Genomic DNA, 22,841 nt, shown 5'->3' with positions numbered 1-22,841 from the left:
ATATGGTGATTTATGCTGCCAACCAAATTTGGTTGGGAGGAGGTTCAGGGCTCCAGAGTGCGCCTAATTTGGGCGCACATGCGCCTAGAATTCGGGGTAGTGCGACCAAATATTTTATTTGGGCACACCGGTGCGACTGAAAATGTATCTGGTATAATTATTGTTTTTTGTTTTCTTTTACAGAGCAGTCTATTCATTATATTGTAATAACCACGGAAGAGGCAGTGAATGAAGTATTGATTAGACAGCGATTTATTAGATACCTAATAAACCGTTGGAACACGCAAGACCGGTAACAATAGCAACGCCGGTAAACAAACCCGCGAAGCCCAATCCAGGGGCCTGTACTAGAAAGCTCGATTAGAGGGTTAGCGAGGTATGTTGAGCTGAAAGCCTGGGTTAGCTGTACCACAAATGTCAATCTCTTTAAGCGTCGCATGGTATCACCATGGTGACTTACGCTCGCAACCAAACCTGGTCGGGAGTAGCTTTTCAGCGAGTCTACCCGGAGATCGGCTACTTATATCGGCGTGCGCAGCTTCCTAGCCCCTCCTCCGATAATGGCGTCACCATTTGTGGGTGTTCCCATGGACCTCGGCGCACTTATCATACAGGCGTCTCTCTGGAGACAGAGGGTTTTTCGGGACAGAACCGATCCCTTGGCATTGTCTAACGATATTCTTTATGAGAGATACTGATTCAGCATTTATTTAAGGCATTTATTTAATGGTCAAAATATTATTAATCAATGGCGTAAATATCGACGGTGCAACCGGTGCAGCTGGTCAACAACTCAGCGCAAGGCAGGCACGGTCTAACGCCCCCCCCCCCCCCCCCCCCCCCTCAACAACTCAAAACTTTGGTGCACCGAAAAATTTAGTCTGGAGCCCTGAGGTTATCAGCTAAGACTTTGGGGTTAGATTGGCTACTTAAAGCTAAGCGCCGTTTCCTAGCCCCTCATTTGACAATGGCGTCACCACTTTTGGGTGTTCTGTTGGACCCCGGAGCCCGTATTGTACAGGGGTCTCTCCGGAGACAGAGGGTCTTTTGGGACAGATCTGATCCCTTGGCATTGCCTGAGAATATACTTTATGAGAGAAAGGTTCTCATCAGAGGGAATTCGCTATTTGATCGTCCTTGTTGGACCTGATGTAGGCAATGCTACACAAAGAAGCTGTGCACTTAGTGTCCCAAAAAAATAGGGTGTGACATTCTATTCGCAGAATGGCACATCCTATTTTGTGTTTTTTTCGAACTTGAACCTATGTTCTCAAAGCCGTGCTGGCGCCACATCTAGATGGGGGTAAAAGGCATGATGAGGTTTGAACCCCGATCGCTGGCTTTCGGGTCTTATACTAATCCAATACGCTCCCGCCGCTACATCTTAGCAGTTGAAATAATATGCAATATATTTCTTACATAGGGTGTATTTAAATGAATTCCCTAAATGATAGGATAAAGCAGGTTGGACGTTGCTTTTGCATTTTGAAATCATCATCACCCTATTTGGATTAATGGCAAACAATTCTGTTTTTGACAGTTATTTTTAGCTGTTTTTGACATTATGCAGAATCTTTTCACTTACGTATTTAAATGATCAGGTATTTTTTGCCATAACCCCTCCCTGTCCTTATTATATCTATTATTTGATTCTTGAACTCCTCATAGCAGTTCATTATGAGTATCTGTTCCTCTTGAGGGAAATATTCTGCCCTTGATCTATCTATTTTGTAAAGGTGAGTAAAATGTCTGTGCTCTCTCATAATAGAGACATCTCCCGCCAATAGATCCCAAGAAGACCTGCTTCTGTCTCTCCCACCCCCAACGGAGAGTTCAGTTCCACTGGGGTTAAGTTGAAACGAAGCGTGGGTCATTTCTACAACAGGCAGGCACATGCATAATGCAGTCTAGCTCTGCACCTATAGGCTGGATCCACACCAGAAGAGGAGCAGGGGGCTGAACCCCGCGGCCATGTTTAAAGATTCTAAATACCCCATAAGGGGGTGGACTATTATCAAGCTTTGCGAGCCTGCTGTTCAATGGTGTCTTTAACACAGTAAGTGTTTATATTTGTTTTGATCCCTGAGATCTTTGTTTATATGGATGCTTGTTTGTGTGTGTGTGTGCGTGCGTACGTGCGTGCGTGCGTGCGTGCGTGCGTGTGTGACTAAGCTAACTGTCCCTTAGTTCTCCAGTGCTTGCTGTTATATAAACACTTAGCACGTTGCCGGTTTTCTGGATAGCCTCATGCCTCGTCAAACCATTAAGAAGGAACTTCAATCAGTGTAGCTTTTAACACCACTCATCTGTCTATTACTGTATGAAAGGCTTCTGGCCGCGAGCTAAGCCCCTAACTGTTGGGACACATACAGAGACCTCTGGGAGGATAGCGCAGACAGAGAGAGGAATTGCTCTTTATTTCTTTTGCGCTTTCTTTCAATTCAAAATAGCTTCATTGGCCTGAAAAATAGATATTTACACTGTCATAGATGTTTAAAAGTGAATTAGTACAATAGAAAATAAACAAGGTTATAGGCAGTGAGCTAATCAAACTATATTCCGACATTGGGAGACAGAGATAGTCTTGAATCGTTTCTGTTGATATTGACCTTGATGTTATTGTTGGAAAAAAAAAAATAGTGAGAATACATTGGAGAAATGGAAGGTTCAGAAGGTAAGATGTCAGAAAAGGTGTGTAAAGAAAGAAAGTGACAACGAGAAACAGAACCGTAGCAAGACACATCAGATAAAGCACCAAAGAGTGGGGGATGACAGAGGCAGAGCCTCTAAGAATCCAAAATAGCCAGATAAATGTATGTTAGGAAAAGAGAGCTGAAGGGAATGAGTGAGTCGTTACCTCTGCGTTTAGGAACAGCGCTATGATGCCTGGTCCAATCTGTAGAAACATTTATTTGTTCAGAATCTCTTCCGAACCAAATCCTTATTCTTTAGCTTTTTTGTCTCTCCTTTATGTATTTGAGGAATAAACAACAATATACAAATAATTGCTATAATATAATCTCAAAGTTTGGGATGGATGCAGCCTTACCTCGGATATAATGTTCTAGATTCCCAAAGTGTGGTACTACGTGCACCCCAAGGGGTACGCGAGCTGCCACCAGGGGGTCCGCGAGATGAAAAATGTAATGGCGGTCTGGTGTGTTATTACACAATTACAGTGCTGTTTTTTTAAGTGGGATTTTTCCATGCAATAAAAAAACATGAACAGTAAACATGTCCATTGTAATCAGTTTTATTTTAAATCAAAAAACTATAATTTATTAGTTTTTGATAGAAACGTAGAAGAAGACAGCTGCTGTCTTCTACTCACTATTGTCTCCTTCTAAGCACTGCAGGCTAGGCTATATGCACGCCAACTCGTTTCATTCATTCCTTATATATTATCTATAAATATGCTTCATTGGCTGAAATCAGGGAAACTGTCAAGTCGGACATCTTATGATAAAGTTGTTAGCCACGAAGGAGGAGAGGGGCCAAGAGAGAGTCAGGATTTGCAGGGAACAGAGACGGAGAGAATAGAGAAAGAAAATGAGCGAAAGTCAGACGTGGTTAGGACGTAGAATGGGGTGCGCAGGAAAATAAGTTTGCGAACCGCTGTTCTGGAGCTATGTGTTGAATGATCTTTGCTGACCCTAGTGGACGGAGGGGGCACTGCGAATATTATCCCTTTGCTCCCTTATAATTTTGTATTAGAGGAGCAGTTAAAACTGATTCATGGAGTTACAAATGGCCTAAACAAGTCAGCTAATTGTACGTAATTGCCCTTTCAACCTTTTATCGCTGCCGTTAAAGGAAGTGCTCTGTCACATCTGAAAGTTATTAATTCACAGGGCCCTTAACCCTTAAATACTCAAATGTTTATGTTCTGAGAGGAAATTTCTGCCTCCCAGATTAACCAAGTGAGCCAAATATCATCTCTTCTCTCTCTCTCAGCGTAGTCATGGTCTTTCGATACTTCCTTCACTATGATCCAATCTGTTTAGGTGGGGCTCAAATGGTATCAGATCTGAAGGATTAGTTAATGCTGACACACACCCCTAGCTTGACATTTAACTTGGAATGGTGTGTGTGTGTGTGTGTGTGTGTGTGTGTGTGTGTGTGTGTGTGTGTGTATGCAGGATAACCTAGGTATATTTACAAATACACCAGACACACACACATATATAATTTGGACTCACACATCATGCACACACACCTACTCTGTATGTGTATATGTGTTGTTCTGCATGTGTATTTAAATCATTTGTCAACAGGGACGTCTTTCGTTATGTTCCATTGCGTTTTAATTGTTTCCTTGACACACAGCAGATCCATCAGAGTGACATTTGAGTCAGCTGTGGAAAGGTGCTCACATCAATAATGTGATTAATACTGTGTCTATACGCTCTGAGCCGCCTGCTGTTAAACCTGCTTCCGCCTACTACACTTTGTGGTTATTTAGTCTTTAGCATACGCTTGCTTCCAACATGTCTTATACTGAGTCATTCATGAGCAAGCTTATGTGTTGTTGTTTAGGGTTATGGTTATTTTAGGGTTGTTGTCAAGGGTTGGCTGCAGTATTCAGGTTTAAAACCCAGAAGCTTTGGGTGTCAAACAACCAAACCACTCCTTAGCCATCCTGCCCCTTTTCTTTAAAACTGCTGCTTTCTTTCATGTTTGCTTGCTTGTTTGCTCCATTCTTCCTTCTTTACGTAAATCTTTACTTTTGTCTTTCTGTTCTGTGGTTGGTGGCTGTATGTAGTGCTACTCTGATCTTTCGAAGACTTATGTTTTTTTTGATAAAAACAGCAGAAAACCAACAACATTGAACACATTTTATTGTATACTACAGCCCTAGTAGTTTACCGTCTAATTATTGAAATAGTTTACAGAATCAATATACACTAGTTATTAACTACATTCATTTTTAACTACCTAGAATTGAGCCATGGCTTTGTTCTTGTGTTCATTCTGAAAAAAACAAATTAAGCTTGTGTTAGCACCCCATAGAATCATAAAGCCAATGTGAGGACTAGTGTTATCTAGTGTGCTAGTAAGGGAGCTGTGGTTAGTTTTGATGCGAGTGCTGATGCTAATCTCCAGAGGTGGCAGAGTGTGGTAAATGATGTCACCAAACACAGGAAGTGATGTAAGCGACCTATCCCTCCATCTACGGCTGTCATCACCCCTCTGGCCAACCCCATTACAGTGGCACTGAGGGATACACACACACACACACACACACACACACACACACACACACACACACACACACACACACACACACACACACACACACACACACACACACACACACACACACAGGGATGTAGTAGTGCTTTATGGCAGAGATCAGATGGAAAGGGCAAAGGACACAATAAATTTGGCATCAACAGACATTAAAAACACACATACAGGCACACACACACATGGACAACCCACCCGCAGTCTAGTGGAGGTGGTAGACCAGGGGGTTGAGTTGCAGTGGTGAGGAAGACTGCGGGTTAGAGAGAGAGACAGAGACTGAGTGAGAGGGAGAGAGAGATTAATAGAGAGCCATGCTGAGCAGACTATTTTCATCTCTCTGTGTGTCTCTGCCTCCCCCTTTCCCTTCCTCCGACTTTTTCATTTCTGCCTTGATTCCATCTCCACACGGGCTGTTTCCCTTTGTCTCACTGTCTGTGCCCATGCCTTTATTTCTGTCTCTTGGCCTGCGTCTAATTTCTGTATTTTCTTATGTTAGTGACACTGGGATGTCAGTAGCGTAGGTGTGTGTGTGTGTGTGTGTGTGTGTGTGTGTGTGTGTGTGTGTGTGTGTGTGTGTGTGTGTGTGTGTGTGTGTGTGTGTGTGTGTGTGTGCGCTTGTCTATGGTTATGCGTGTGCATTCGTGTGTTTGCAGACGTCCAACTGTGCAAGCCTTTCATTTATTACATGTTCTCGTTGATTTACCTTTTGTAACTTAATACAACGGCTTACTTTGTGCCTGTCTGTCTATCATTTTTCTTGCTAGGCAACAGCTGCCTGTCTGTCTGTCTGGCTGTGTGTTAATAAAGTAATGGTGAAAGGCATCCGAGTATACAGGTGTTCCTTACTTTCCCAGGCGGGCTTTGCCATACAAAATACACAAAAGGGCTTTTTCCATCCAGGAAAGCCACTTTATGTGCCCTGACGTTGTGTCCATAAACCCTGGTGCATGGCTGGGGAGAGGGACGGGAGCAAGCGTGTCCACCCAGATTAGAGTCACATGGAAGGGATTGGGGAGAGAGGGATCAGGCATGCTCCATGACTAGTGGTGAAGCCATATCAATAGCTCAAGAGGTCAGACCACTGCACCAAGGGGACTCAGTGACCCACCAACCCCCCCCCCCACACACACACACACACACACACACACACACGTGTATGTGGATTATTTACAGTGTGAGGATGACGGAGATTGTTGAGGTTGAACTGAATGATGGAGACCTTTTCCATAAGCACTCTGGGACAAGTTTGCAGGAGAACCAAGGAGACACAGCAAAACTCATTGCGATGCATCATATATTCTGTTAAATCAACAACATCCACATCGATCGATGAAAGATTTGAGCATGAGTTAGAGACAACAAAAAGAAGAAACAACAAAGAATTGCCTCGCGAACGACTGCGTTACCAGAGAAAGAGTGTATTTTTTGCTTCATTTCACATATAACAAACACTGGGGCAAATGTAGTTGACTTCTGTGTTTAACTGAGAAACAGGGATTGGAAGGCCGGGACCCTATAATGTTCAGCTAACTGTTGTACATAATAATAATAATAAAAAAAATCTATATACGCGTGCAGCTGTGAACTCATGTATTGTAATTTATTGTAGGATGTGTACTTTTAAGGTTACGATAAGGCCTATCATTAAGCGATCACCACGAATGACTATGAAAAGCAGTGCCAAGATATAAATATTTTTTAACCATTCAGCGAACAAAAGGCAACAGGCTGATTATCTTTTAGGGTGCCACACAATAACATGCAAATGCAGACCGAAACGTCATCAACAAGCCGACTCAAATGGTGTGAAATGCAGACTTTCTACTCCTCATTCACATATAAGGGAATTAACATTACTGCCGGCTAAAATACTTCCTCAGGGGTATTATTTCTTTAGGATGTTTCAGGATACCAATGTCAGGATATGTCTTTCACATATACGCCCCGTCGGGAGTATAGCGGGAGAAGAGCTGGACTTACATGTATGTGTGAAAGCAGTGAAAGTGTTTTTTTCTTGTTTAGCGCTTTGTATGTCAGTTTGGCGCACAAAGCGCTACATGCATAAAGTTTGATTGAGTGATGAACAGCTCTTTCATCATTTGTAGAAACGGATGGTTTTCAAGGAATTTGGAAATCTGTCTCATGTACACAGGCCACATGTCTATCATCCACCTGCCACCACCTGTGCGTCATTATTGGCCAGCAGCTTGCTAACTCCCGCCCCCAACTACTGTTGTTGTTCTTGTTCTTCTCTTGTGTTTCCAGATAAGAACTTTGAGGATGAGGACTCGGTTGACGGGGGTCGCTCGACCTCGTCCTCCTCATCCAAGCCCTCGAGTGTCAGGAGGACCGTGGTCAGCGTGGTCAGGAGGCCCAGTGCCGCCTCTGCTAGCAAGATCACAAGTGAGCGGCTAGACAGCACTCTTGTATCGGCTCCCGCAGGCCGGATGACAACATTGCAACCAGAAATCGAAATGAATATTTAGACTACATTTGTTGTTGTTCTTAATTATTTGTGTGGGTGACACATGTTTGGTTTTGTGTGTGTGTGTGTGTGTGTGTGTGTGTGTGTGTGTGTGTGTGTGTGTGTGTGTGTGTGTGTGTGTTCCCCAGGTAAAGAGGCAGCTGCAGGAGCTGTAGATGAAGAAGACTTTGTCAAAGCCTTTGAGGATGCTCCCTCTGTCCAGGTGCACATTATTCCCATAAGACAATAGCCAGACTGCTAGTGCTACAGGCTACGAGACAATGATAGCCACACCGTTATAGGCTACGAGGAAATGATACCCACACTAAACTGGCTGAGGGACAATGATACCCACACTGCTGAGGGATAATGATACCCACACTGCTACTGGCTGAGGGACAATGATACCAACACTGCTATTGGTTAATGGGCAATTATACCTATTACCTATTGATAGATACATAGATATATAAACTTCCATGGCTAAAATTAGGTCCGTTAATATCCCCAATTCAACCCCTGACAGTTATTTCCCACTTCCTTCCTGCCTTCCTTGAAAAAACCTGGACATGTTCTTGATTCATGTTAATTAAAAGGACCACAATGGAAAAAAGCCTTTGGGCTTTGTGTTTTTTTAATTCTTTTGAACACTTGTTAATTGTTGTTCAATAAAGTTTTCAATCAATCAAAACCTTGCCTTACAGATCTACTCCAACAGAGAGATGGAGGATCAAATGTCAAAGATCAGAGAAGTTTTGTCTGATGAAAAGCACGATTGGGAGCATAGGGTGGTTGCGGTAAGATATACCCGCACTCACACACATGTATGTACAAAAATACACACGTTAATGCACCGACACATTGATATGCACACAGAACACACGCACATTAACAAATGTATATACACGCACACACGCACCCACACACGCGTAGATACACAAACACACACGCACAACCAAACACATGTATATACACACATACAGGCACACACACATATGTATACCCACACGGAACAACACACACATATACAAAAACATACCCACACGCACGTTCACCCACGAACATGTATGTAAACAAACAAACTCTCCCGCACATACACAAGGGTATATTGTGGTAACCCGGTTCTATCAGCCCGCCTCCGATCAATGAACAAGAGTCTCTGATGCTCAAACTGCCAACAAGGCACGTTTATTAAGTCCAAAAAACAGAAAAAAGGGGAATCACCCGTCAATGCAAACTATAACTAAAAAGAGTCTGGGCTCCGTGAGCCACTGGGGATGCTGTGGTCTTATCTCACGCGCTGTCCCGGTATCCAGATGAGGAGGTCCTTCCTTGCAGTCCTGTGGTCTTCTCTAGACCGGGTACTGGGGCCAAGGTCCGTCCAGGTAGGGAATCTCAGTCCGCTCTCAGCTGCTACACGGGTCACATACCTCCTGCCTTTAGACTACGTCTCAGCTTCTCTTATATAGCACTCACCTGGGTCTGATTGGCCTGGTACACAGGTGTCTCCCGTTGGCGTTGAGTAGGGCCGTGCCAATGCGACCCTTGGCGCCCTCTGGGGGAAAAGGGTGGTAGACTGCTAGTATTACCTGCCCTCTGGGCTTCCAGGGCCGCCGTGTCGGGGCCGGGTTGCCACAATATATTCATACACACAGACCTGCACACATACACACACGCACACAAGGAGCTCTTTTCTAAACAGTGCTCCCCCACATTGCCCGACCTTACACTCTTCAATAAGCTACTGTCTAGACCATAAAGTGGTGTATCTCTCCTTGCCTCCTACTGAAGGTTAAGAAGGTGCGCTCCCTCATGATGGGCGGGGCGGCGGAGTACGAGGGCTTCCCCCAGCAGCTGCGTCTCATGGAAGCCCCTCTGAAGCTGTCCGCCAAAGACCTGCGCTCCCAGGTGGTCCGAGAGGCCTGTATCACTCTTGGGTAAGGCCTGCTCGCCCTATCTGGGTGTTTTTGTGTGTGCTTTTTGGTTGAGGACTTGAAGAGCCCATTTAAAGGTTCCATGGCATGCTACTTTATAGGTGCTTTAATATAGATATTAGTGGGCCCCTAACACAGTATTTCAAGACGTTCCCAAAATTCAGCCATGGTGCAGAATTACAGTCACTACGAGCCAGTCGCACATTGAGCTTTCCCCAAACTCGCCATTTCGGTGTCTGTAGCTTTAATGCAAATGAGGAGGAGAGAGGCGGGTCAAGGGGGAGGGTGGGGGTGTGGCCCTGAGCAGCTTGCGGCCACGGAACGATGCACTGTTTACAGTGGATGTATCCTTTAGCCGTGGTCTGCAAATATTCGGGAGTCCTGGAGCTCTTTGTCTAAATAATATCATATTATACATCGATATCTATATCATATATATCATCACGGCCAAAAGCTGTGTGCGCCTCCAGAAGATATTATGGATCTCAAAGCACTTAGGCACCACCGCCTCCTGCAGCGGGCAGCGGGCAACACCGAGGAGGTGGTCCCTCGGCACCGGACAGCGGGGCTCGCCGGCAACAATCCCTTTCTCCTCCATGTCTTGGTTCATGTACTTCAGGGAGTCAAAGCCAAAGTTCCTTTCCCCCCAATACCTTTTCAAATATGGCTGAGTAGCCCCCACTATAAGTGTCGTTGTGGAAATACGAGACGAGAGTCTGATGTGTTATGCGCCATAACACCAACAGCAGAACGGTTATCCAAATAAAGAATAGTAGGCCTACAACACTTGCGTTACCGTCCTGGAGCTCTATATCTAAATAATATCATATAGCCTAACATGGCCTACATATAATATAATACATTTTCACGGCCAAAAGCTTTGTGCGCCTCCAGACGATATTATGAATCACAAACGACTGCGTCGGGTTTTCCGACGTCTCTGGTTCTTCCACTTCCACATCAATCTGAAGTAGACTGAACCACTTGCTGCCCGCTGCCGGGCGGTGGTGTTCCGCGGCAGTGGTGCCTCACGGCAGCGGGTGGCAGGCAGCGGGCCTCAACGATGGCTACAGATAACCCCCACTACAGTCTTGTTGTGGAAATACGAGAGACGTCAGAGAACCAACGTGTTATGCGCCATGACACCAACAGCAGAATAGTAATCCAAATAACAAAGAACTGTACAACACTTGCTGTATTGGTCTGGGTGGATCTGATCAGCAATCCCACTATCCAGTTCAGCTAAACTAATTGATAATGAATAACTCCAAGAAGCATGATGCCGATTAGGAAGGTTTACTCAAATTCAAAGAGTGAAACTGAAACACAAACATAAATATATATCAAGTGCACGAAAGTTGGAGCTTTGTTGTATCTCTCTAAAGGCAATGAACAGTTATGGAAAACATAGCTGGTGCCATATAAAATGGTACAATCGATGATCCAATAACCAAAATAATGCTGCTGAAGCGTAGCTAAGGACCTAACAAGCTGTAGCACTTACAAACCTTGCGATCATACAGCTAGCAAGACTAGGATGGTGGAAGATGTGATTTCTATAGTGTTAATGTAACTCAGTAGTCAGCAGAATCACTTTCGGAATAGCCACTTCCGGTCCGACCGGAAGTACTAACAAATAAAGACAGCTCGATAAAATAAAGCCTCGGCATAAAAACAGCGACGAATAGGGTCCAAAACACTTGCACAGTGTCTGTAATCTCTCACACACACACACACACACACACACACACACACACACACACACACACACACACACACACACACACACACACACACACACACACACACACACACACGTGTATGGGCGGGCAAAACAGAGAAAGGGGAGGTAGCTTGGCCCCTTATGACAACATATGGGGCCAGATTCCAAATCAGCGTACTTGAGCTTCCATTTTTTGAAAGGCGAGCAGGATACCTAGTGCTCGTTTTACACCGAATGTAAGTTTTAGCCACTGGGGGACCATAGGCAGGCTAGGGGAACTCATATTAATGTTAGAAAACCTCATAAAGTGAGATTTTCATACCATGGGACCTTTAACATACAAGGACTTTTTGGGTGATGCAAGTGTGTGAGTGTGTTCCTCTGCGTGTATGTGTTTGTGTGTGTGTTGGGTATACTGGGTTGGGTATATTGGGTATACTTGCGAGGATTTTAAAGGCCATTTAACATATGAGGACATGGTGGGTGATACGTGTGTGTGTGTGTGTGTGTGCCTTTGCTTGTGTGTGTGTGTGTGTGTGTGTGTGTGTGTGTGTGTGTGTGTGTGTGTGTGTGTGTCGGTTTTATCAAACTTATTAGGGCATACCCTTAAAAGCCCACCTTACATGTGTGTACGTAGGGTGGGTGTTTAAAGGTTCAAGTGGGGTGTTATTTACATTGCTCTATCTGTTAGCATGCTTGTTGGCTTCTAAAAGTGCCACTATTTTAGATTTATGATGTTGAGATTGGGAGTCAAGTTAGAAATTAGCTCCAAATTTGTATCAACTCGTACTGTTCCACACATACATGAACACATTATACATTAAGCAAGTTTGACCTCCATTGACTTTAGTTAATGAGCAGAGCTGTGAGGATGATGAACTAGAACCCAGATGCATTAGTTCTCCCTCTCAGTCGGCCAATGCATGGATGAATGAATGGATGGATGTATGCAGTTATAATTTCTCTCTTTTTCTTTACTCTTCCTCTCTACTTGCGTCTCCTCTTTCCCCCCCCCTCTTTTAACCTCCTTTACCAACCGTTGCTTCCTTTTCCTTAATTTCCCATAACAAACCGATTTTCTCTCATTCTTTAGCAAGTCTTTCCTATTGTTTAACAAAAACAACCTAAATTAACTTACTCCCGTGTGCTTCCCATCTCTCCAGGTACCTGTCAACGTTGCTAGGCAACAAGTTTGACCACTGTGCGGAGAGCATCATGCCCACACTACTCAACCTGGTGCCCAACAGCGCCAAGATCATGGCCACGTCCGGGGTGGCCGCCATTCGCATCATCCTCAGGGTACACCCTCATGGTTCACTCCGTTACACCCCGGGGACACACTCATGGTTCAGTCCGTCTCACCCCGGGGGTACACTCTCAGGGTTTAGTCTGAGAGGGTACACCAGGTGCAAACCGGGTATACCCCCCGGTTTGACCCCAGGGGTACACCATCAGGGTTCAGTCTGTCTCACCCTGGGGGTACACACTAGGGGTGTAATGGTACACAAAAGTCACAATTCGGTACTTACCTCGGTTTTTAAGTCACGGTACGGTGCGTTCGGATTACTCAGTTTATTCAATCAATTCATAGTAACGCACTGCATTTTTCGTACAGTAACGGTAACGGCGTTATAACGACGGAAATAGTAATTAATTAGATTACCCCGTTACTGAAAAAATAACGGCGTTATCTAACGCCGTTCTTTTAAACTGCGTTATTACCAACACTACCGACAACCTAAGAACCCAGACACTGCAGTCATGTGATGGCTGAATACGAGGGAGGCATCTGATTGGCTACAGAGAGTTCCTTGTTGAAGAAAATGTATTTGTGAATCAAGCCACGTCAGGATTCTCAAAAATCCACATATAAATACACACCAGTTCACACACAAATGCAAACAAGTTCACAAATGAAAAGCGTCTTGTAAATTCAAGTGTTACCATTTGTATATAAATGTTTAACGCCAAAAGAACGCAAACCAATTTTAACGGCGTTCATTTTTTTAGCGCTCTTTTGGCTTGGCAAACTGAGTTTTTTCACCTGCTGTCTAGCAACAACTAGTCATGTTAGAAAATCTACAACACCATACCGGATCTAGCTACACCGGACACAAAATAACAAGCACGCCGCACGAACAGACAAAATCGGCCTGGTTGCGACGTTGACAGTTTGTGAGTGTTGCGGCTGTTGAGTGAGTGAGAGGTTGCGGGCGCAAAGCTCAGGCTGCCGGACAGCTCTGCAAGGAACTTTTATCAACGCAATATTATTATCCCACAGTAATCAGCCCTACAGCCTCGAAACGTTAACGGCCCACCGGGAATTCTCCAGACTCTCCCGATTACCACTCCGCCACCGTATGTGTGTGTGTGTGTGTGTGTGGGCGTTATTCGATAGCCTGGTAATGTGTATAGGCCTACGTACGGCAGGAATATTCATACTGGTTTAAATAATAAATCTTATAGTATTTCCCATATTTGCTGAGTAAGAGTTTTGCTCGAAAGTTCAGTGATTTAAACAAATTAAAGCCTGGGCTATTGAAGTTTTACAGTAAGGGCCCTATCTTGCATCCGGCGCAAGTGACTTAGTCACTGGCGCATGTGTCGTTGCTAGTTTACAACTGGCGCAGAGCGCTCTTTTGCCACCTGCGCCACTCGCCGGTAAATTAGGGAATGATCTTGCGCCCCAAGGGGCGGTTCGGCGGAGGGAGGAGGCGTGTTGGCGCAAACGGTATTTTGCCGTCTCTGAATACCATTGCGCTACTGACCAGGAAATACCTGGTTTAAAGTCAGTGGCGCGTTGTTCAGATGCTATTTTAAGGGCGCAAGCATACATGCGCATGCGATGCATACGGATTGCTTGTGCACCTCGCGCATACACTTTGCTTCTCTCATCTACCTAGCTGCACATTCTTGGTAAATTATTTGGGAAAGAACAGCTGATGCAGCGGTAATAAGTTGTAGGCTACTTTTTAATCAATGCATCTGCAAACACCGTACAGCAAACACATATTTTCTTGACACAGACATCGTGTAGGCCTACATGCCCATAACTTTTAGGATTGATGAGTAGGCCTATTTGATCGTGAAAAACATTGTTTTACCGCGAGTGAGTGTTAAAAAGAATTATTGAATGCGGGCGCGCGTGTGTGCTCTGTTTAAACACACGCAAACTAAACACTCTCATCATCATCATCTCATCTTCGTCCGCTTATCGGGGGTCGGGTCGCGGGGGGAGCAGCTCAAGCAGGGGGCCCCAGACTTCCCTTTCCCGGGCCACATTGACCAGCTCTGACGGGGGGATCCCGAGGCGTTCCCAAGCCAGTGTTGAGATATAATCTCTCCACCTAGTCCTGGGTCTTCCCCGAGGTCTCCTCCCCACTGGACGTGCCTGAAACACCTCCCAAGGAAGGCGCCCAGTGGGCATCGTTACCAGATGCCCGAACCACCTCAGCTGACTCCTTTCTAAGTAAAGGAGCAGCGGCTCTAATCCGAGTTCCTCACGGATGGCTGAGCTTCTCACCCTATCCCTAAGGGAGACGCCAGCCACCCTTCTGAGAAAACTCATCTCGGCCGCTTGTACCCGCGATCTCGTCCTTTCGGTCATCACCCAACCCTCATGACCATAGGTGAGGATAGGAACGAAGATAGACCGGTAGATCGAGAGCTTTGCCTTGCGGCTCAGCTCTCTTTTCGTAGCAACGGTGCGGTAAAGCGAACGCAATACCGCCCCCGCTGCTCCGATTCTCCAGCCAATCTCACGCTCCATAGTTCCCTCACTTGCGAACAAGACCCCGAGGTACTTGAACTCCTTCACTTGGGCAAACTAAACACGTAACGCATAATACAATCAATGGCAATGTCTATTACCGCGGGGACACATGCATATTAGGATAGCATACAATACTGATAAGAAACAATGTTTATAATGTATTGCGTATATCATTAAATAGAACCACAGTTACCGCATATCATATGTTATAGCCTATCATACGTTTTCTTTGCCGAAATTTATTTGAGGACTCTTATTCCATGTGTGAATTAGGCCACATTATTTGGCAATAAACTAAGCCATTTGCAAATTCATGTACATCTGTCTCATCGGAGACTGCAGACGCGCTGTCAAAATATCAACTCGTCCGATTCAAATGCGCTCATGGCTCTTAAAGGGGATGGGAGCTGGCACTCTATTAGGTTTGTTGCACGTTACGCCCAAACCACACCTACGGGTAATTAGGCTGCTTCAGACCAACCCATTTATCCGCCTGTAAAATAGCGATAGCGCCGTAGAACCGCCCACAAAGCTACTTGCGCTTTGCGCTTTCCCACTTGCGTTTCAGACCGTTAAAATAGGGCCCTAAGCCTACAACTGTCATGCACCTACCCGATGTCAAGGGGACCGGGTTGAATTCACTGCGGGCCTCACTCCTTATATCCATCTTACCAAATATATTTTATTACTGTCCTTCTCAGCACTCTCTGAACTCACTAAAAGGCTAGCAGCACGAAATTAAGGGATATTTAGAATAGCAAAAAATATGTGATTAATTGCAATTAAATATTTAATCGCTCGACAGCACTAATATAAATCATTTGTGAATCCTTCTCTGTGCATTCATTACTAATGAGACTGTTCTGATCCCATATTTTAAAGAGAAAATCTCACATCCCAAAGTTCTTTGAAAAAAATACAATTTGATGCTTTTTTTATATCATCTTGTCCATGTGTTGCTATCATAAAAAGTAACTTGCTATCATTGATAACTAATAAGAAACTGTATGTACACGTTGCCAGGTACTTTTTTGTTGTAGTGTGCAAAATATCATTCATCATCATGACATGCCATAACTATTAAACCATTATTGATTTCTACCATTAGAAGTCTTCTAGTAGACCCCAACATATTCCATAATGCTATTATACCATTTAAGATCTATCCCAGTGATGAAGAGAGAGAACTGGCGAAGTGATCGCATGTTATGTCTTCTTCCTTTTCCAGCACACACACTACGCACGGCTCATCCTCATCATCACCAGTAACTGCACATCCAAATCTGTGGCTGTCCGAAGGTAAGCTGTGCCGAGTGACCCCTGACCCTTCTGTCGGTGTACATCTCATTAGAGATGTAGATTGAGTGCCGTGCCCGTTGAGAGCAAAGTTCAAATGTAGCCTCTGGTGTTATTCCCCCACCAGACGCTGTTATGAGTTCCTGGAGCTCATGTTGCTGGAGTGGCCCACCAACACAATGGAGAGGTGAGCTGAACACATACTCATTCCCACAAACCATATGTATGGATGGCCATCTATAGCCGTTTTCACACATGTCCTATGCATTTTTCGCCGCATTTGTATATCAGGAGGTTCGACCCGGAGGGTTGTTCACACTTGTTGCTTTATAGGGTGAATCACTATATAGTGTGATGTCGTTCCGACATCAGTAGAATCAACGGGGGGTTTAGGGGATATGACGTTGGGTCTAAGTTCGCAAGAGACAAGTGCAGCCACTGTCACTCTAGTTTCTTTTGGTTTGACCGGAGAAAGAGAGTGTTTTTTTTGCTTAATTTCAAGTATAACAAACACAGATATAGTTGACAAATATAGTTGATTGCTGTGTTTTACTGAAAAAACAGGGAGTGGAAGGCCGGGACCCTATAATGTTCAGCTAACTGTAAACAATAATAAATAAATAAACATTTTCTGTACCCGTGCAGCTGTGAACTAATGTATTGTAATTTATTGTATGATGTGTACATTAAGGGTTATGCTAAGACCTATCTTTTACCGTTAACCACGAATGACTCTGTAAAGCAGTGCCAAGATTTCAATATTTTTTAGCCATTCAGCGAACAAAAGGCAATAGGCTGATAATTATCAGGGTGTCACTAGTCTCGCAAAGCCAGACCAAACTACAGCAAGTAGAATAGTCAGTGTCACTGACTCAATGACATGCAAATGAAGACTGCAGACCGAAGCTTCATCAACACGCCCACTCAACACGTGAAATTGGTTATTATTTTAAATACCGATTTTCTACTCCTCATTCACATATAAGGTAATTAACATTTCCTACAAAGTCAAAGTCATGTTTATTACATCCATGACAATGGAAATTACATTGCTTATACCCACCGTCATGCCCACATAAAAAAGGACCTCAGTTGAGGCTAGATCAGGGGTCAGCAACCTTTTCAACATGCAGTGCCAGTTTGACATTTTCTCGTTAATGCGTGTGCCTTAAGCAACAATCTATTAAAAATTAAGCTGAATTATGACACCTGGAAATGTTCTCTTTCCATATAGTCCATAATCATACATCAACATTTTAAATATTTGGTTGTTATATTTGCAAAAAGGGTTTACAAATTATAATTACATATGCTCAATCTTAAATCACCATTTTCAGAAACTCATTCAAAAACATATTTAGACTGAGAAATGTAAAAAAATTGAATATATGAGAATGTTGGAACCATCCACATCAATATCTTTAAGACATGTACAGCTTTGCAATACCATGTGAAGGCGATGCATAAAGGGCAATTGCAACAATATTTTAAATATTTACTTCTCTATTACTCACAACATAGGTTTAAAAACTATTAATTTATCCCATTTCAGAACACTGCTTTCTGTAACTAATTTAAACATATTCGCACTGGGAGGAAATGCCCAAAACAGAATAAAGTGCAATTTTTTTTTCGATTTTTTGCACTATAATTAGGCCCTGAAGTAGCCTAATTATATATTGATATACTGTATGTATATATAATTTTTTTTAAGTGTGCCAATGATTATGTTGCCCCGTGCCAGTGGTGGCACGCGTGCCTAGGGTTGCCGACCCCTGGGCTAGATGGTATAAACAGGCATCTGCGCCTATAGTTACAGGAACTGATTTAATAAATTAACTATGGGCCCTATTTTAACAGTCTGAAACGCAAGTGAGAAGCGCCAAACACAAGTAGCTTTGTGGGTGGTTTTATGGCGATGTTGCTATTTTACCAGTGGATAAATGTCTTTTGCGCCCGATGCAAATCTAAAAAGGGTTGCCCTGAAGTAGCCTAATTACCCGTAGGTGTGGTTTGGGCGTAACGTGCAATAAACCAATGAGAGTGCCATCTCCCATCCCCTTTAAGAGCCATTAGCGCATTTGAATCTGACGAGTTGATATTTTGACAGCAAGTTTGTAGTCTCCGATGAGACTGATGCATGACCACATGAATTTTAAACTTCAAATGGCTCAGTTTAGGGCCAAATAATATGGCCTAATTCACACATTGAAGCGTTTTCTTCCACATTTCCACAGAAATACTCGATGATGATCACGGACGCTTAACTCAAAATCCATGGAATCCTCACGGAAACACGCCAATTTCCCGTGATATGGCCACGGATTTTGCTCCAATGCAAGTTGATGACACTCATATTCCGTGGCACACACACAGATCCCCGTTTCAATAAACGAGTCGACCACGGGTGCTTAACTCAAAATCCGTGATGGCCTCACGCATAGGTTCCGGGACCTATGAGGCCGCGGGGCCAATGGCCACCCCACTTTTCGTAGAGAAAAAAAATAAAAAATTGCCTATATTTTTTTTTTTGAACTTAATTTTTATTTGAGTTTCATACAAAATCAAACAGAATCTTACTCCTCATATATGCTGTTTCATACACAAGGTAACAGTTATGGTACAACAAAGGAAACGGAGACACAGTGACAAAGAAAAATATAAAATAAAACAGAATAGAATAAAACAAGATGAAATAAAATTATATCAGTATACCCATAGCAGGGCTCCACCTTTTAGTGAATATATGTTTTTGGAGCCTCAGGGAATATGTTATTTGTTCCATTTGATATATTTCCTTTATTTTTTCAGTCCACATATTGTGTGTTGGAGGGTCAGGCTTCAACCACCTTACTGTAATACATTTAATTGCTGTTGCTAGTAGTATCTGTAAGAGATATTTTTTGGCTCTTCCTTCCATGCCTCTTGGTAATAGACCTAGTAGGGCCACCATTGGGTCCATTGTAATATTTCCATCAAATATTTTATTAAGTGTTTCAAACACTTCCTTCCAGAATGCTTCCAGTTTTGGGCATAGCCAGAGTATATGGGTCTAATTACCAATGTGTGGCCCACAGTTTCTCCAGCATTTATTTGAGTGTGTTGTGCTAAATTTAGCTGTAATTTCAGGTGTCCGAAAGAATCTCATGACTACCTTCCATTTAAATTCTCTCCATACATTTGAATTAGTTACCATATGTACTTCAGTACAAATTTCTTCCCACATATCATGTGATATGTTGGAATTAATTTCAATTTCCCATCTCTCCTTAACCTGTGCAGTATTATTCAAATTCATGCTCAGGAATATTTGGTAACAATAGCTTATTATTTTCTTATCCCATTTTTTTGTTTGTACTTTAATCAATAACTCTTCAATTAGCGTTGGTTTAGTAACTTTGTCCCAGTCTTTGTGTTTTAATAAGAAATCCCTTAACTGTAAGTATCTGAAGAAATCTGTTCTTGGTATCTTAAATTCCTCCGACAGCTGTGTAAATGATTTAAAATTGCCAGCATTGTGGAGTTCATGTAAATTGGTGAGTCCATACTCAGACCATTTCCTGAAGCCTGTATCCAATTTAGAGGGCACAAAATCATTCATATATCCAATATTTGTAAGTGCTGAAATTGTTTTAGGTAGCCCGAATGTAGATATTATTGTCTTCCATATTTTTAATGTAATTTTGGTCCAGACACCCATACTTATTTTACTTGGATGGACATCTAAGAATGGCAAGGCCTGTATAGGTCTTTCACATAAACTCTTTTCAATATTGAGCCAGCGTGTGTATGATAAGTCCTGAAGCCATATTATTAGCGGTTTTAGTTGCGCAGCCCAAAAGTAGTATCTCAAATTAGGTAGTTTGAGCCCTCCCTTTGCTTTAGATAACTGTAACACTTTTAGTCTAATTCTTGGTCGCTTTCTCTGCCAGATAAATATTGAAATAAGTTTGTCCAATTTGTCAAATGTAGTTTTGGGGATGTCAATAGGTAACATTTGAAACAGATATAGTAATTTAGGCAGCACATTCATACGGACACTCTCAATGCGGCCCAGCAGAGATAGGGGCAATATTGACCATCGGTCTAAGTCCTTACTAATGTTATGAATTAAACTTTTGTAATTGAAATCGTATAGTCTTTCTAATGACAGTGGTATATGAATTCCTAAATATTTGATGCCATTTATTGGCCAATTGAACCCACTCTGCAATTTAGTTGTATCTGAGATGTTGCCGCCTATATCCATGGCCATTGTTTTGTCCACGTTTAATTTGTAGCCCGAGAAGTATCCATAAGTTAAAATGATGTCCTTTAAACATGGTATTGTTGTTACAGGTTTTGTAAGGTACAGCAATACATCGTCAGCATACATTGAGATTTTATGCTGTTCTCCGTTTATCGTAACTCCCCTAATATTATCATTATCCCTAATCAGCTGTGCTAATGGTTCAATACTGATATCAAATAACAGAGGAGATAGTGAACAACCTTGTCTACATCCACGTTCCAGAGTGAAACGGTCTGAGAGAAATCCATTCACCTTAACTGCGGATTGTGGATCCGAATACAAGGTTTGTATCCATTTGATGAAGTTCGGGCCAAATTGGAATCGTTTCAGAGTTTGAATAAGGTATTGCCAGGATACTCGGTCAAATGCTTTCATGGCATCTAGGGATAATATCATTGACTCCTCTTCTTTAACTTTTGGGTGTGTCATTAAATTGAATAACCTTCTGATGTTGTCTCCATAGTATCTCCCCTTTATAAACCCTGTCTGATCGGGATGGATAATTTCTGTAGTCATTTTATTGACACGTCTTGCCAGAATAGCAGTTAGGATTCGTAGATCTGTATTCAATAATGAGATAGGTCTGTATGATTGGCATTTGGTGGGATCTTTGCCATCTTTATGTATCACTACTATAGTAGCCTCTCTCCAAGAGGGGGCCATGGTTCCAGATTTTAATGCATGATGGTAAGCGTCTAGCAATAAAGGTGATATACTCTCTATGAAAACTTTATAAAATTCGTTAATATACCCATCCGGGCCAGGGCTTTTATTACTTTTCAGTGTGGAGATTATCTGACGTATTTCCAGGTCCTTAATTGGCTCATCCAGTTCTCTTGCCATAGATTCAGGTAACTCTTTCAATTTGATGTCTTTTAAAAATTGTGCCAATTCCTCATCATTTGTGCAGGTGTCTGTATTTTTGTATAGATTCTTGTAAAATTCTGCGAAGGACTTGGATATTTCATCCGGCTTTGTGAGAGTTGAATTATTTTCCTTTAATTTCTGTACTATGTTTGATGATTGTTGTTTTTTAAGTCTAAATGCTAATAGCCTACTTGCCCTATTGCCATTTTCGTAGTATTTTTGGTTAGTGAATCTTAAATTGCCCTCTATTTTTTCATTAATTAAGCTGTTTAGGTCTCTGCGTGCTTCTTTCAAATTATTTAATAAGCTTGAGGTTGAGTTTCTTTTGTGTTGCTGTTCAAGCTGCCTTATTTTGTCTTCTAGCTCTCGCTGTTTTTCTTCCCTTTTTCTTTTTCTGGCACTTGTAAAAGAAATGATTCGGCCTCTAATATATGCCTTTGCACAGTCCCATAGAGTAAGAGGTGATATTTCAGGTGAAGTATTAGTGTCAAGATAATTTTTTAGTTCAGTTTTTATAAATGCAATGAATTCTTTATCATTGAGGAGCGACGCATTTAATCGCCATTGTTTAGTTGCTGGCCTGTTACCAATGTTCCACGACAATACGAGAGGAGCGTGATCGGATAATGTAATTGGGAGGATCTTTATGTCAACTACTCTATAAGATTCTGCCTTGGGAGTAAAAAAGAGGTCTATTCTGGAGTATGAGGAGTGCCTATGCGAAAAAAAGGTAAAGTCTTTGCCTTTAGGGTGTTTGTTTCTCCAAATGTCCACCAGGCCAGATTCTGTCTATCTAAATGTTGGGACATGACGCAATTAAAATCTCCTCCTAACAATAAAATACCAGAGCTATGCTGTAATATTATGGAGAAGATTGTACGAATAAAGCTAGGATCATCCTCGTTTGGAGCATATATATTCATAAGACAAACTTCCACTCCATCAATCAATCCATTTATCATTATAAATCTCCCTGTCGAGTCTTTATGAATTTTGGTTGATGTAAAATTGACCTGTCTGTGTATCAAAATAGCTACACCTCTTTTCCGACCAGATGGGTGTGATGAGTAAAATACCTTATCTGCCCAGGACTTCTTTAATTTTTCGTGTTCCTTATCTGAAAGGTGAGTTTCTTGCAGGAATGCAATCTGGCAACTATTTCTCTTTAACTGATTAATAATTTTCTTTCTCTTGATTGGGCTGTGGAGACCTTTAACATTGTAACTTATTACCTTAAGAGATCCCAT

At 42.6% G+C, this 22,841-nt stretch overlaps 1 protein-coding gene across 1 annotated transcript in view; it reads left to right on the top strand.

Moving 5' to 3' along the window:
- clasp1a (cytoplasmic linker associated protein 1a) overlaps window positions 1–22,841 on the top strand; it is a 214,755-nt gene that overhangs the window by 57,038 nt on the left and 134,876 nt on the right. The window contains 7 exon segments of the mRNA XM_030338917.1: window positions 7,513–7,650; window positions 7,861–7,934; window positions 8,416–8,508; window positions 9,503–9,648; window positions 12,532–12,667; window positions 16,369–16,439; window positions 16,564–16,623. Of these exon segments, the coding sequence (XP_030194777.1) occupies window positions 7,513–7,650; window positions 7,861–7,934; window positions 8,416–8,508; window positions 9,503–9,648; window positions 12,532–12,667; window positions 16,369–16,439; window positions 16,564–16,623 (718 nt within the window).

The sequence above is a fragment of the Gadus morhua genome, chromosome 17, assembly GCF_902167405.1.
Source record: "Gadus morhua chromosome 17, gadMor3.0, whole genome shotgun sequence".
Lineage (NCBI taxonomy): Eukaryota > Metazoa > Chordata > Actinopteri > Gadiformes > Gadidae > Gadus > Gadus morhua.
The sequence above is the reverse complement of the archived record's forward strand: the minus strand, read 5'-3'. Positions and strand labels throughout refer to the sequence as shown.